At 42.4% G+C, this 16,705-nt stretch overlaps 1 protein-coding gene across 1 annotated transcript; it reads right to left on the bottom strand.

Annotated features, from left to right (window-relative positions):
* Positions 1–2,062: 2,062 nt before the first annotated feature.
* slc35f6 (solute carrier family 35 member F6) lies at positions 2,063–10,050 on the bottom strand. The gene is made up of 6 exons (XM_080832320.1): positions 9,864–10,050; positions 7,741–7,813; positions 6,883–7,054; positions 5,729–5,944; positions 3,903–4,013; positions 2,063–3,357 (listed from the first exon to the last, which is right to left on the bottom strand). Exons 1-6 carry the CDS (start codon positions 9,938–9,940, stop codon positions 2,894–2,896), a joined length of 1,113 nt encoding a protein of 370 aa, XP_080688446.1. The 5' UTR covers positions 9,941–10,050; the 3' UTR covers positions 2,063–2,893.
* Positions 10,051–16,705: the final 6,655 nt, after the last annotated feature.

Genomic DNA, 16,705 nt, shown 5'->3' with positions numbered 1-16,705 from the left:
GTTGAAGCGCTATCGGTCTGGGTCCGGTACCGAGACAGGATATTGGTGAGTGTATCCAACCGTAGCCAGCGGTGACCTGATAGCCAGACCCCGATGAGTTTTACACTGGTGTTATCTCAGGTTAGACATTCCAGTAGAGACGCATGACGCTCCAGCTGTGCTGAAAACAAAAAGAAGCTTCACTCCGCTTAATCGCCTCACATAAAAGTCCAAGTGAACGAAACTCACTCAAATTCCGCTTAAGCGACAGCCCCTCTGATAGAATACGCCAAAAACTTGCAGAATAGTTTCCGAATTCGGCCCAGGTGGCTGTGCTACCTGGATTGAGATGTAGCCTAGTCTACTTCTGCCACTGTCAACTGGTAAGGGCTGAATTGGATTTCACGAAACTAGATAGAGGAAAGCTAAGCCAATAGGAGGTCGTTGCGTTAAATTTACAACGCGGCCTTTACTATTGATTCGCGCACAGTAGGCTACTCAAAGACGGAAATGCAATTTATTTTTGTAATTGGCTTAACCCTTTATTTAACATTATCATAATTAAGGGATGAATAGGTTTCTCTGAAAAACTACACCCGATTTAACAGCACAAGATAGATACGTCAAAGGGCGGTCATTGGGAGGCAGAAGTTTATGACAAAAAGTAGGCTACCGCAATTGTGAGCATTTCTAATTTAAAAGTATTTTGGCATACAGTTTCTACAAACCTGTAGATGTATGCGCATTTCTAACACAAAATCAGTATACAGACATTTTTACATTAAGGTCTGTATTACATAAAGATGTATGATGTAAGCATTTTTGTATTTTTTTTTTTACGGTCACAGAAAATAAAAGGTTGGTTACTGATTCAGGATCGATGACGCAATATTGACATCTAGCGATGGTAAATGGAAACGTTGCCTACTAAATTTACAATAATCCATGGAGTTATACAAATATATAGCCTACTAAAAATATAACTAATAAGAGACATGCTAGAAGAAAAATGGCTCCAAGGAAGACAATTACAAGATCATCAGGTAATCCGTTTGCTAAGTGTCAAGTGCCATTCAAAATATTAAATTACAATTAGCCTATTCATTTTTTTTTTTTTACTAATTCAATTTTATTACATTGTTTATGTTAACTAACTGATAAATGAGCCTCTTTGATTGTGCTGGACCGAGTTTTTACGTTATTGATTTACTCATTTGGGTTTTCATGAACACACCAACAGCACTACAAATTCAGGTGCACAGAATACATCCATTCAAAAAGGTAACGTTGCAATAAAAACCAGAGGTACGTTTTCAGAACTTCAGAGACAGACAGGCCAAATTCATAACTTTTGAAAATGCGGTCTGTGCATTGTCAATGCAATACACAGCGTGTATTTTCATGTATTTGAGGGCTTCGACATCCATAAAGTCTCTTGAATTACAATGCCGGTGTTGCTGATGTACTTTCAATATGGTCAAAAATCTGTTGTTTCTGTGTAATCTCTTCTGCATCCCCACAACATTTTCATACACCATCACACCATGTTAATTTAAACGTGGCTTTCACGCTACAATATTGGAGTCAAAACTGGTGAGCGAGCATACTGACTATGCACCCATTACTTTCTTTACTCACAGACTTATAGACCTCGTGAATGAGGGGCGACACTAGAATAGTTTGGACATTGTGAAGCCGTTAAAAGAGTTTGACTTATTGGAAGCTTATTTACCTACCTTTGGAACAGAGGAGTCATTTGAGGCACTTGTCTTTTCACTGTCCCTCGCACATTCAGGTGCACACACACACACTCAGGCACACACTCAGGCACACACACACACACACACACACGAGCGAGCACATACACGCAGAAATAAAAAAAAACTCAAGGACGCACACCAAAAGTTTAGTGTTTTGACTGCCTGAAGCCGAAATTAAATAACAACTGGTTTTGCAACAACATTTAATGGGCTAAATTCACCTGAAACCAGAGGGCGATGATAAAAAGCACGCAAGCATGCATGCCAAACTGAGTGCTCTGATTGTTCTAGCCCTCATTCACTCTAGATAATGGGTGCTGGAACAGTCACAAAGAGGTACAGAGAAATCAAGCCACTGTTCACCATCAAAATAGATAATTCATTATCTCCTATAAACTGTGCCATTGGCCTATAAACCTTTGAGTTTGGCAAAAACAAGAAATCCGCAGCTCCCAACAAACACTTAAAGAAAGGTCAACAGCAATGCCTTTCTAAGGCCTTGATATCATGGTACTGAGTTCATGTTTAAGTATAAAATACCTTATGCACAAGTGAAGGTTGTGTTTCTGAACATCTGAAAATCATGATCTGATATAAATCACTTAAAAAAAAGAACCTCTCATCACTTACTGGCACAAAGACTTGGTATGAACACATGGTATAAACTCCAGCATTGATAAAACGTACCGACAAACAAACAAAAAGGTCATATTCCCTGTTAACTGAAATTAAACAAATTGTGGCATTTTTTTTCTTTTGTTATTTAACAGTTCCAGTGACATTTAAAAAAAATATATTTTCAAAACTATCGTCAGCTTAAATCACATGAGTTATTCCCAAGTATGGTCATCCTTTTATGTGTTACATCATGTCTCACAAGGAGGCAAGTAGTACATTCCTTCTCCTTTAAAGCTGTACAGGCAGTGGCAGACATCATTTTTAAACAAAAAAAAAAAACAATGTGTGTTTGTGCATCATCTGCGTGCTGTACACCCATGCCCTGTACAAAATCACCTTCTGACACATCCTGGTGAATGTGTGTGTGTTTTTATGTGTGTGTGTTTAGTGCAGTTTAGCGCTCCACTGAACTTGCAAAGCCACCAGCTCCCGTTTTACTTCCCTTTATTCCCCTGTTAGTGATAAACCGTTAGCAGTTAGTTCTCTGCCACCAGTGGCTCCCTCTCCCTATTGCTTCCCTCCTCTTCGCCTACGGCCAGGTGCGCGCAACACGGCATCCGTGCCAGCAGGGGGCGATGGAGGCCGTTGTAGAGTGAGGTCCCCAGCAGCAGCACCAGAAAGCCCAGGATCTGCAGGGCGTGGAACGACTCCCAGCCCAACGCCAGGCTCACCACCCAGATCACCACTGTCCGCAGGCTGTCCAGCACCATGCGTGTGGTGGCGCTGATCTCCTTGGTGACGCTCATGCCAGCGAAGTTGAAAAAGGCAATGCTGAACGTGTTGCCAAAGAGCGCCACCAAGATGAGAGGCTGCCGGCCGATCTGGCAGAAGGCGTCCAGCGCGTCCTCCAGCACGTGACGGGGGTTCGACCCAAAGCTGCCCGCGGGGATGAAGTACATGGGGATGAGCAGGAAGGAAAGGATGAAGAAGCCAAACAAGCCTGTCAGAGAAAGGAAGAGGGAGACAATTAGGATTTGAACTCTCCATCAAATCATCTTTATACATAGCTCCATATGACAAGACTTGAAATATCTCTACCATTGGAATGTAAATCGAAGTAGCATACAGTGCAAAAAATAATGTATCCTTTATGAAATATTAAAAATACTTGTGTATTTTCGTTTTCATTGTAATCATTTCAAAACTTGTCCCTGACCTTTAAAGAACATTCATGAAATGTTCGACCTTTCACAGCCTACACGAGTACTTTACTCAACAGGTTGGGCCTAATTATTGAATGGAATTTACACAACAACCACAACCGCACTGCAGAATTCTGGAGGACAAAACATTATCCATGGTAGTACAATAACAAAATTAATTTAAATCGACATTGAATTTAATTATTCAATTACATACAACATAATCAAATGTCATGACTTCCTGGTCTGGAAAATGAGACCGTAAAATTCTATGACTTTTTAAGGATTTCCATGACCGTGGGTACCCTGTGTAAAGTGTACATTCATCCCTGTTGATGCATACCTTCTGTGCCGACAGCTTTAAGGGGGTGCACATTGTGCTTGTAGACAAACTTCTCCTCCAGCACCATCTGCACAGCCACGATGATCTGAGCCATGATGATCAACAGGTCACCTAAAGAGGTCAGGGGGCAAAGATCACATATTACACCCCTCAACAGAAGATGTTTCATTCATCAGACATGACCACTGTGATTGAAGTCAAAAATAAAGTCAGGGTAGGAACTGTAAAAGGGCTCCCACTACTCTACATGGGGAAGCATGAACCATATATCCTCCATATGAACAGCAGCTGCATCCAAACAGACATGGACATTAAAAAAGGGATATTGAGCAGAAGAAAGCAACCAGAAACCACTCAATCACTAAGCCACAGTTCAACCTCCTGACACTGTGTGACGGGGCACGTGAGTGACCCGCCACTGCAGCCTGTAGGCTGCTGCCTTACTGGACTGGTGTAGTTGTTTTGGCGTGTGTGTGTTGCGTGTTCTATGTTCGTATACATGTACATGTATTCTATGTTCCTATACAGTTACATGTACATGTATTCTATGTTCGTATACAGTTACATGTTCCGTTAACAACGTCTTTCTGTTTAAATAACCACACAATTTCAATGTCTTGTCAATATGTTCCGTTTATTTAGTTTAAAATCATAACTCATATTCTCACATTGCATAACGTCTGTCTTACTGTTGTTTGAGTCTTGTCTTGCGTGCGACTGTTGGTATGTGAATATGGCGCAGTTAAGCGCGAGAGTTTTAAATCCGTAATCGTTTGTTTCTAGTGGCTGCTTTATCATGTGTGGCTATGTCGTCACCGAGCCTGTATACTACGTTAGTGTAGTCTCTTTTCCCAGCTGTTTGGGACCATATTTATTTAAGTATGGCTGCTATGAGCCACAGGTGTTGGTGCCTGGGCCGATGACACACCTGCCGTTCATTAATTGGCATGAGCCAATTGGAGGTGGTGTCTAGGCTACTTAAACTCGCCTTTTGCTTTTGTTCGAGAGAGTGGCCTGTTTAATAAGACGTAAGTCTTAGGTGCTCTCACTGGACTTGATCCATGGTCCTTTTACTTGTGTTTGTTGTTCTTTTGCTCGAGAGTGCTCGTGTTTAATAAGGTGCAAGCCTTACGAACTCTCATTGTCCGTTTAATATGGTCTTTTATGCATAGTCGACTGTGAATTGCTTATGTGTGTGTACCTTTGATGCTTATGCATTTATCCTTATTGAAAACCGTATTCTTTATATTAATTTAGTATTGTCATTGTTTTAACTGCTTTATGCCTTATTTGGGTAAAATAAAAACCCATCTTTTGAACATCTTCCTCCTGAGACCTCCTTGAGTTCAACAGCATGGCTCTAAGCGCGAAGGCTATCCCGACCTTTAACACACTGACACCTTATCCATACATGCCAACTGAGACTAAGGAGTTTATTTAGGCATGTATTCAGAACACATGGTAAAGCAACTTAAGTTAAAAGCATTCACATATTTACAGCATTTTTGCGGGTCTATTTGTTTGTAATTTTGAGGACGTAGAAACAGTGAAAAAGAGGTGAGTAACTGTCTCTAATGGTGGGGTGGCAGTTTACTCTTAACAGGTAACACACACACACACACCTGACTCCAGCAGATAGCACTGCCCAACCCTGCAGAAGTGAATTTACCACAACATTAATCATACAATCTCACTCTTCCCTGGTAACAAAAACCCGACCAAGTGCCAAGTTAGGTTCAGACCTTCTTAGACTGGGTCCTTTTTTCTCCTTATCATTATACTAGTGAATAGGACGTTGAGGGCAAAACCCATTTATCCACACTCACCTGTGATGACCTCACTGAGCTTGTGCGACTCGTCACGGTTACCGGTGATGAAGTCGGCCAGGCCGACAACGACGAGGCCCAGGATGGTGACGAAGATTCCGACCCACTGGCTCGGCTGCAGTTTACGGCCCAGGAATGCCACTGAGAGAAGCCCTGTGAAGATGATCACAGCACCACGCAACATCTGGAAGCTGCTCGCACTCGTCATGTTCAGAGCTGGGGGAGGAAGATAGAGAGAGAGAGAAAAACAGATGGAGGGGGAAATTAGTACAGAAACACATGAGATAGGAACAGACAAGAAATCGAAAATGGCGAGAAGGGAGGAGAGGAGAAGGGCTAGTGTCAAATATTTTTCAGTCACCATTTGGTCTTTTGGAGATATCTCTGGTTGCAAACATTTGAAGTTGCAGTGCAACCAAAAACTATTTAAACGTAAATGTTTGCTGGAGAAGAAAACACTTTATTGCACAGTGCCATTCCATCTCCAGTGTGACTGCATGCCTCGTGAAAAATAACCACTTCAAAGGGAGACTTTGCTGAGCATGCACACACCCTTGTGGACCTATTCAGGCATTCTCGGAACAAAGAAGCGACTAACAAACACTGGCATGCATGTCTGACCTTGAAAGTGGTCTGACTGGAAACTGTGTGTGTGGGTGTGTGTGTGTGTGTGTGTGTGTGTGTGTATGTGTGTGTGTGAAGGTGTGCGCTTATTTGTATTCTACCTTCTGCTTGAGCCAATCTGAAAATGTAAATGTTTGCCTCAGTGACATGGAAAGCACTTTTATATTCTTAACCTGTGGAAGTGTTCTCACTACAGCTCTACAGAAATACCTAGAGCACCTTTGGGCTGTGTGTCCTGACAGACGTAAGGTAAAACTGAAGCTGTGCACGTCTGTGTGCGTCTGTGTGCGTCTGTGTGCGTGTGTGTGCGTGTGTGTGCGTGTCTGTGTGTGCGTGTGTACTTTTTGGTGTAACAATTTCAGTAACAGTACAGTTACATTTCTGTGTGAATGCAAAATCTGTATTGTGCTGATAATGTATGACGAGGACATTATCACATTTCATTTGCATATGACTTTTCTTACAGTGTTTGTGTGTGTATATCTGTGTGTGCCTTGTTAAAGCAGGCTTACCCTAACTTCCTTACTTACCCACATACATGATGGAGGTGCCCGTCATGTCACAGAGGGCCGGGGCAAGGAAGAGCACAGGGTTGAAGCTCTGGCCCGGGTCCATGGTGGGCTCAGGACGCCTCCGGTCATGACACAGCAGCAGGTGAAACACTAACAGACAGGCAAACTCTCCCAGGAACATACACACCGCCTTCAAACAGAGACATAGGAGGAAGGGGATCATAGAAAGGGTATGAGTGCAGGGCTGTAGTCTACGTGATACGCAGGTATACGCCGTATTACCACCTAAAATGTTTGTGGGTTTGCGTATGTCCACTAAAACCTATGTCTCCACTAAAACCTAGGCCAGGGGGGAGCTGTGGCACCGACCCATCACAGACAGTATACCCACCACAGAAAACTAGACTACAGCACTGTATGAGTGAATGACTTTGTGTGGAGGTATTCAGTACAACCAATAAGAAAGAGGGACAAGAGATATTATGTTTATTTGATAAGAAAAAGAAAGACTGAAAAAAATAGTTTAAGAGTGAAAAAAGAGATAACATGGTGAGTGTGTGTGTGTGTGTGTACTGTATATGTCAAAATGTCAGGATATAACACACCTAGTTCAACATTTTGTTGGTTTCTGAGAATTCACTGTTCTCTCTACACATAACTCTAAACTAAAACAAAAGGATAATTTACTTCCCTAAATAACTATCACATCTATTGGTTACCACAGCTAACAGCTATTTATAACTCAGGATTAATTCACTAGCAAGATGTCCATCCTAAATTGGACAGCAGATAAGATGTTATTTAATGGTGTGAAAATGGTTTGGTTAGATTTGTATGGAAAAGAATGTAGCTGTATTATCTGGTAAAATGACTTACCTGCAGAAATGGATGAACGAAGGCATGGTTTGGAACATCGTGACATCCTGGAGCGGAGAACATATCTGCCCATCTACAAACAGGAAGAAACAGCAGTGAGTGATGGTGCATATTTCATCCATTTGATAATGGAGTGCCTCCATAATCCACTCAGTTCTAATCTATTCAATTCTGCTTGTTTAGACCCAAAGCACAGACAACCCCAATTTAGCCCAACATGTGACATGCGATGTGCAGTTAATCAAGCATTCCATTAAAAGAGCATATGAGAACAATCGGCTGGGCTACATTAGGGACAAAAGAGAAATGATGGTGTGTGTGTGTGTAGCACAAAGGATTGAGAAACACTGATATCATGTAGGCTATAGCTGTTGTGGTGCACAGGCCTCCTGTTCTGACCTTCTACTCCCAGTGGCTAAACCCACGGTCCCAGCACAAGTTGCAACCACACTACACTAGCTGAGCCTCAAGGAATGATGAGTTCATAATATTTGTATAAGATTATATTAATGCTAGCATGCCAAAAGTGCACACCCATTGCACAAATCTCACATTAGCCTACAGCAGAAAGTAGAGAATCAAACCCAGAAGTTATATTAAAAAGCCAAACCATGGCATACAATATACACAATCCTAGCATCCATTACAAATGTGGAAGTAAGTAAAGCACAGTTGGCATAAATGACACAGGTAAAGTGAGGGTAAAGTCCCCTCTCTCTCTTGGTCTATGTTCAACACCACAGGTTTCAAGACACTTCCAGTGGGTGGTAGTTTCACATCCCCTGGACCTAAACAGTCGTTTGTCACGAACTCTGGACTATAAGGAACTCGTCTGAGATAGAGGAAGCTTAAGTTGCTGAGTGTTTGTAGACACATGTCAGCTGATGAAGTGAGATTCATATACTCAATCACAGAACAGGAACACTGCAACCTCAGGAATTGCTGATTATCCTTTGGGTTGATGACATCCGTTAAGTTTAGTCATGCCATAAGTTTATGCCATAAGCCATACTGCTCTGGGCTGCTGAGGGACTGTTTAGGGCATCTACCATCAGCTGACTTTTACAGTTAAGTTATCCCAAAGAGTATGATTGTCATGTTAATGATTAAACATACAGTGCCACAGACCAGGACAGAATATTCAAGTGCCAGACTTTTTGTGCCTAATATGAGTGTACTTTACAGTAACAACAATTACATTCTCAGTATAGTATTCAACTACTCACTTTAGCTTTTTAGCAGAGAGAGAGAGCGCACGAGAGAGCGAGAGAGAGAGGGTGGGAGAGATAGATAGCTCTGATATGTAACTGATAGTGGGTGTATGATGACTGCAGAAGTAAATCTGGTGTCACATTTCCTACAAGCAGCTCCATGACATCTATTCTGATTTCTGACAGCGCATAACTGAATCACAGGTTCAAAAGAAAAGTTTTTTTAAATCACAAAATATTAAACGTAGTCATTAAAACAACTATGGTTGAAGCATTTTATCTTAACTGATATTTTAATTGGTCCATACAAGTACAAAAAAAAAAACGTTTTAGCGCAAAGGGTAGGCTACTAAGTTTCTGCCACACATCAGCTCCAGAACGTGGGGAAATTAAAGGTGAAGCTTTGGCAGATAGTAGACTGGCAAAGGCGTCCGGCATAGACAACTACATAAGTCATGTGCCACTTTGGAGACGATAACAGTGGTTTTTGTGGTCAGAGTTTTGACGACAACGTCTTGAAACAGTTTGCGTGATAAACGAAGTGTCGCGTGAGATCATGACACATTGCTGAACATGCTAAATATACCGGGATTTCATGATGAAGCACGAACACCGCTTGAGTGTAGGCTACGTCTCATATCATCCCAGTGGTTTTGTGCAAGTTTATACGATACACTGCAAATTATGCTACTATTAACGTAGTTTGCGTTGTTTCGGATAATGTTTAACAATACCAATATGACACATAGATAACTATGGAATGACCCATTGTCCAGTTTCATTACCAGTCATGGCATTGCCATGATTTCCAACAAACAAACACAGTTGTTACAACAGATTTTGAACACTAGACAACATGGAAAACTAGTTACTATAGGCAATGGAATTCCAAAGGCTAGCCATAACACTTACTTTGCGGATAATGTGTTGAGAGATCCAGTTGTGAGCATCAACGCTGCGAGAAACAGCTGATATTTTGTCCAAGCCATGGTGTCTCTGGTGTACGGGTACGCTGGCAGACTGGAGGTCAGTTACTGCAAAGCCGTGGTAGTTCAATCGACAAGCACACCCCCCAATGTGTTAGAAAACAAAGACCTAAGTTCACCACTCTAATGTTTTGAAAGGGGACAACCGTTCTTCCTGATGAAATCACATGACTTAGTAGTCAGCTGACGGTGGATCCTCTCTATCCAATGACAAGGCGTTCTCGACTGTCCAAATGAGACTCCCGTGAGACTCAGCAGGTAGCGTGCGTAGTTTACTTGAACTGTCTAAAATAATCATTCTCAGTAGAACAAATAGTCACATATATCAATAGAAATTTGAGATATGATTCGATACGTAAAGCTTATTGTGGGATAAATGACTAAATAATAATAATAATAATACATTTTATTTAAAGCGCCTTTCATGACACCCACTGCACAAACAGGTTGTGAGAATTACAAAACATCTCATAGAAATAAATAAAAATAAGAAAAATAAAAGTCAGTCAGTCAGTCCATAAGCTATCTTGAAGAAATGAGTTTTAAGTCTGCTTTTAAAGTCAGTAATTGAGTCACAGTGTCTGATGTAGTCTGGCAGTGAATTCCTCAACTTGGGGGAGATGTAGCTGAAAGCCCTCTCTCCCAGGGTGCTGAGGTTCGCCTTAGGAACATGCAGTAGGCCTGCTGAGGAGGATCTCAGTGAGCGGGCAGGATTGTAAGCTTCCAGGAGGTCAGAGAGGTAGGTGGGGGTACTGTTGTGTAGGGACTTGTAGGCCAGGAGCAGGACTTTAAAGTCAATTCGGTAGGATAATGGAAGCCAGTGCAGTTGCATAAGCAATGGTGTTACATGGCTGATGGATTTGGAGCGTGTTACAATCCTTGCTGCAGAATTCTGGATGAGTTGGAGCCGGTGGAGTAGCTTATTTGGGATTCCAGACAAGATGGAATTACAGTAGTCAAGGCGGGATGTCACATATGCATTCACAAGGACTTCTGCACTCTGCTGGGTGAGCGCTGGGCGAAGCCGTGCAATGTTCCTTAGATGGTAAAAGGCACTTCTTGACATACTGTTTATGTGTGCACTGAATGAAAGTGTATTGTCCAGTATGACACCAAGGCTCTTGACCTGGTTGGAGCAAGGGATGGTGCTGCCATCTACACATATGGTGAAAGGTTCCATCTTAGCAAGAGCTGATTTGGAGCCAACCACTAGCAGCTCAGTCTTACTGCTATTAAGCTTCAGGTAATTTTGTGTCATCCATAATTTGATGTCATGGAGGCAGGCAGTGAGTACAGCTGGCGGAAGAGTAGCAGTGGGCTTTGTTGAAAGGTAGAGCTGGGTGTCGTCAGCATAACAGTGGAATTGAACACCAGTGCCATAGTGGGAGGAGGTAGATGACCCCCTCCGAGCGCCCCCCCCTCCACACACAGGGAAAAAAAATTGTATTTTTTTTTTATTATTATAAGTATATAAGTGAAAGACACACTTTAATTTCTCAATTGACCTATCGCTAAGCCCGGTCTCCCTTATATTAGTTACTGAGGACAAACTAGAGGAGCTGACTAGAGTTCACAAAATGACATCCCAAGAGGCTCTATGCAACATTTTGATACAGAAGTACCTGATTGCGAAAGGGACTTCATTATGCAATGGAGGGATATGTACAAAATGTAAAACTAGATATGATGGATGACGAGCTTAAATTGGAGGCGAGAATTGACAGATCACATCCCATACCAGCATTGTTCAGGCACCGCAGTGAAAGATTATATTAATTTTCTTTCAGTTCATTTAAAACTCATCTGGAGAGAGGCACTGAGATGTATACCTGACAGGGCAATGTCCTAGCGTAGCTGCTAGGTAAGTTATCTGACAGTGTCAAACATCGACAATTCTGTTAAACAATCAAAATGCTAAGTTTAATAATGGTTTAACAATCGATGTGCTCATTTTAGTAGCTAATGGATTCAAATGACAACGTGAACGTTTGCCGAAAACACACGCAGTCAGATAATTAACACCATAACGATGACTGTCAAGCTAGCTAGCGAATAGCTTACGTTAGCTAGTTTTAACCAGAGATAACTTGCCTAAGCCTAGCATAACATCAGTGGTGAAAGTATGACGGTACTCACAATGACAAAAATGTGAATAATGAGTATGCCTATGACCATGTAGGCTTAGTTTATTACTTTAGCAGAGGGAAATTCCAACCTAACAAGTTCCATTTGGGACACCCAGAGTTAAACTGTCCCCCGCGCCCCCTCACACTGGATCTGTGCAAGCAGGGCTTAGGCTAGGCACCTTCTTAAGGAGCAGTGGCGCCTGCAGCCGCAGGGGGCGCTAATTTGCCAATTCCCCACACAGTGATATGATAGATAGACAATAGAAAACCGCTTCGCGGCCCAGATGATTTTTATTAAAACATTTTAAGTGCTCGTGCCGCCCTCCAGGTGTCATGAAAAAGTGCCGCCCTCCAGGTGTCATGAAAAAGTGCCGCCCCGGGCGGCTGCCCGGTTCGCCCGTGCCTAAAACCGCCACTGGGCACCCCTCTTGTCACAGCAGTACTCTCAGACTTGCAACTCAGCATTTGAACGTACTGTGTCCTTCCAGAGAGATAGGAGGTGAACCACTGGTGAGCACTGCCACACACTCCGATATTAGCTAGACGTTCCAGCAGAAGATGGTGAGAGATAGTATCGAAGGCTGCACTGAGATCAAGGAGAATCAGAATGGAGATAAGTCCATCATCAGCTGCACAGAGGAGATCATTAGTAATCTTGATCATGGCCGTTTCAGTACTATGCATAGGACGGAATCCAGATTGGAATGGCTCAAAGAGATCATTGGCCTTCAGGTGATCCTGGAGTTGAGTTGCCACTATCTTCTCAAGAACTTTGGAGAGAAAAGGCAAGTTGGAAATAGGCCTGTAGTTGTTGAAGTTGTCAGAGTCCAGTCCAGGTTTTTTCAGCATTGGTCTGACAATAGCAGTTTTAAATGATGATGGTTAGGGATGGGAACCGAGAACCGGGTCTTGTTTAGAACCGGTTCCCAATGAGCCGAATCTTTGGAATCGTTAGCCAAATTCATAACCGGGTCTGTTAACGGGTCTCTGTGCCGTTTGCGCATGCGCGAACTCTTATAATAAAGTCAGAATGCAGCAGAAATGGCAACTCGACAGAAGCGATCTAAAGTGTGGCTTTATTTCCTCAAAGGGAGGAAGTACATCTACCATGAATAAGCACTTGAGCACACATGGTATAAAATTACAAGAATGTCATGTTTTCGATGCCAGCAGCAGCTCAACTAACGTCGGCGCTTCATCCCTTACTTGCCAAGGTAAACTCAAGTCAAAACGGTGTTACGCGTGTGTTATCAGCAAACGTTTGCGTTTACGTGTTAACCATAACTAAACTTAGCATTGAATTGCTTAACAGAATGGGCGATTTTGGACATTGTCATATATTATATATAACTTAGGCTACATAACTAGGCTAGCTTAACTGTATAATCTTCTATTTTCAACCGTTGGCTAGAGGCAGGGGCAGTGCTTGCCTCCCCTCTGTTGGTCCTAGGGTAGGGTTAGGCTGTACAAAATACTCCGTTAATAAGCAAGCAACGCGTGCAGCTCCCTCAGTTTGACAGTTCGATATGGATACGTTTCTCGTAGCCAATTCAGTGGCAGCAATAGCTAAGTGTTAAATATACTGAGTGCCTAGTTTGTACATGATACAAGTAATTATGTTTCAGTATGTAATTGTGTTTGTAGTGGACTCTACATTGCTATTAGAAGCGTTTAGCATAATAGTTCGCTATTAGCAATACAACCAAGCAACCTACAAGAAAATATACAGTCCTTTACCTCAATAACAAGGGCTGTATGTCAGATCAGGCAATTCAGCGATTTTGTTAGTGACATTTTTTCCATTGTGCAAACCAGCGTTCGCTCTATAAATAATCTCCATTTCCATCCAATTAAGCTGATGATGACGTTCTAAATCAGACGGGCTCAGAGGCTGCTAGTCTGTCATCGTTACAGGCTGCAGTTAGTACGTCTTCTGTAAGGAAGGAGCATTGTTATTTGTATGAACGTTTATATTAAACAGAACACATATTATTTAAGTTATGTAAGTTTTTATTTAAATGTGTATGTAAACATTCTAGAAATGTATGTAAAAGAACATTAATGTAAAAAACCCGTTTGTGCTCTTTTTTCGCCCCTTACCAAATTATAAGAATCGTTAAGAGAATCGATAAGGAATCGGTTCGATAAGCAGGAATCGATAAGGAACCAGAATCGTTAAAATCTTATCGGTTCTCATCCCTAATGATGGTACAGTGCCAGAGAGGAGAGAGGTGGTGAGTACTGATGTAATCAACGGAGCAATGGATGGCAGGCAGCTCTTAACCAGGCTTGTTGGAAGAGGGTCCAGCTGACAGGTGGAGGAGTTGCACTTTTTTATGAGGCCACAGATGGTACTCTTAGCAGGGAGACGGAATTCACAGAGTTCATTGTTGTGAGATCCCAGAGTGTTCATCAAGCATGGTTGTTTCAGCTGAGTAATTGAACATTCCAATTGCTGGTGGATAGCCTCAATTTTTGTATGGAAAAAGTTCAGGAAGGCTGAGCAGCGTTCAACAGAGACACTCTGATGGATGGTACAATCAGGTGGTTTGAGGAGGCCATTCACAGTGGAAAAGAGAGCCCTGGTGTTTCCTTTTCCCTCATTAATGACCCTTGCATAGTGTGAACTCTTTGCCGAAGAGAGTGCTTTTTTGTATTGAAGTATGTGCTCCAAGTACATCCCTTGGTGGACAGCAAGACCAGTCTTTTTTGAAAGTCGTTCCAGACGTCGACCCATGGACTTCATTTGGCGTAGCTCAGGAGTCAACCAAGATGCAGAGTGCACAAATGAAACAGTCCGTGTCTTTAAGGGGGCAAGACTGTCAAGAGCTGTAGACATACAGTTGTTGTAGTGGTCAACCAGATCCGCTGCTGAAGCATTGGAAGAAGGGCAAGGATAGGAGGCAACTAGTGAAGTAAATGCCTCTGGCTCTACCTTTTTGATGTTGCGGTAAGACATGACACGCTGAACTTTTGCTTTTCTAATGGACAGACAGGCATCAAATAGCACAGCTTTGTGGTCTGAGATGGGTAGTTCAGCAGTACTGAAATTGGCAGGTGTTATATTATACCAGAACAACAGACCAGATCTAAAATATGACCTTTGTTGTGCGTTGGAAAATCAACATACTGGGTATGACAGAGACTACACTGCTCTGTGCATATTAATTATTGTGAATAATTTGGCCAGGGTGTAGGCTATAATTTCTACAAAAAAAACCTTTATAACTGAAGACCTAAGAGACTTTTAAGTTTTTTTTAAATAACTTTTTAAATTCACAGAGCAGAATAATTCTACATCTGCACACCAGGCGGCGCTACATTATTGCTAACAGGTCACAGTTTGAACTGTTCGGTCCTCGATTGAGAGGTCATGACGATCTCACACGCTGTTGGTAAAGGCTAGGAAGCAGATCTCTATAGCCTACTCTCAACTATATCTCAAATAAGTTGAAATAGCCTAGACAAGGCTATAAATGTTATTTCTTCACAATTAGTCTGAATATGAAATTCAGGCCTGCCCACATCTGTGATATTGTTTAAAGCAGGGCTTAAATACAGGGCAGCAACACTTTGTTGACTTGTGCCAGCCATTGTTTCTACCCAAAACCAGCATGTCTGACAGATACTACCTATCTGTCAGAGCTGTACACAGGTCCTGTGGCTGGGCTGACGAATTCAATGTAGGTGGCCTCTGAGACAGAAGTAACTTCAGCTTGTAAGCTTCAAAATTCTTCCTCAGTCACATTCATTTTTCAGAAAGCATAGACAAGACAGACTGTGGAAAAGAGGACACTGCAGTCATGAACCCCACAAATAAGACAAGTAAGGGAAGTAACTCATATATCTACAAAGTGTCAGCCTGGCAAAGTCAAGAGAAAGTGCAATAAGTCAGCAGGATGTCCTTCAATCAAGTATAGTTGTAGTTTTGTCCAATCAAGCTGATTACACTACCTGTTTAAATCTAAATTAAAGCTCACCAAATTGCTGCTCTTGAAGGTTCTTCTGAATTTTGTTTGACTTTCTGTCTGTCTGTCTGTCTGTCTGTCTGTCTGTCTGTCTGTCTGTCTGTCTGTCTATCTGCCTGCCTGCCTGCCTGCCTGCCTGCCTGCCTGCCTGCCTGCCTGTCAGACATGAAGCCAGCTAAGTATGCTGTTTCATTATCACTTGAATGTCCTGTCTCAAATAGTCTGTGTGAGGGCGTTGTGCCAAGACTACACCGGTCCTTTAAAGAGATTCCTGCAACCACAGAGAAATCATAAACAGGATAAAAGGAAGAATTCTGCTCTGTCGGAGCCATGAGCCGCAAGAGGTTCAACATCTGTGTGCTAAAAGAATCATGAGAGGCTAGGAGCCAGAAGTTTTGAGGGAACACATTTCGACTAGCCCAGACATAACATCTGATAGACATTTCACCCTCTGCCCTCACTGTCTTTATCCTCTCCTGCCTCCTCTGCTCATGTCTGTTTTTTATTTATTCCCAGGTAGAACCCAAGGGCAGATACACACTGACAGAGAATGCACAAGTGACAAAATGTTTGCGGAGGTCGCTGGGGGCTTTTAGGTGGTTGGGCAGAGGGGTGAGGTGGAATAGGATGGCAGAGGGAGGTCACCTCAGATGAAGGGCAAACAGAGCGGGACA

Source organism: Sprattus sprattus, assembly GCF_963457725.1.
Source record: "Sprattus sprattus genome assembly, chromosome: 2".
NCBI classification, from domain to species: Eukaryota; Metazoa; Chordata; class Actinopteri; order Clupeiformes; family Clupeidae; genus Sprattus; species Sprattus sprattus.
Note: the sequence above shows the minus strand (reverse complement) of the source record. Positions and strands in the feature narration are given on the sequence as shown.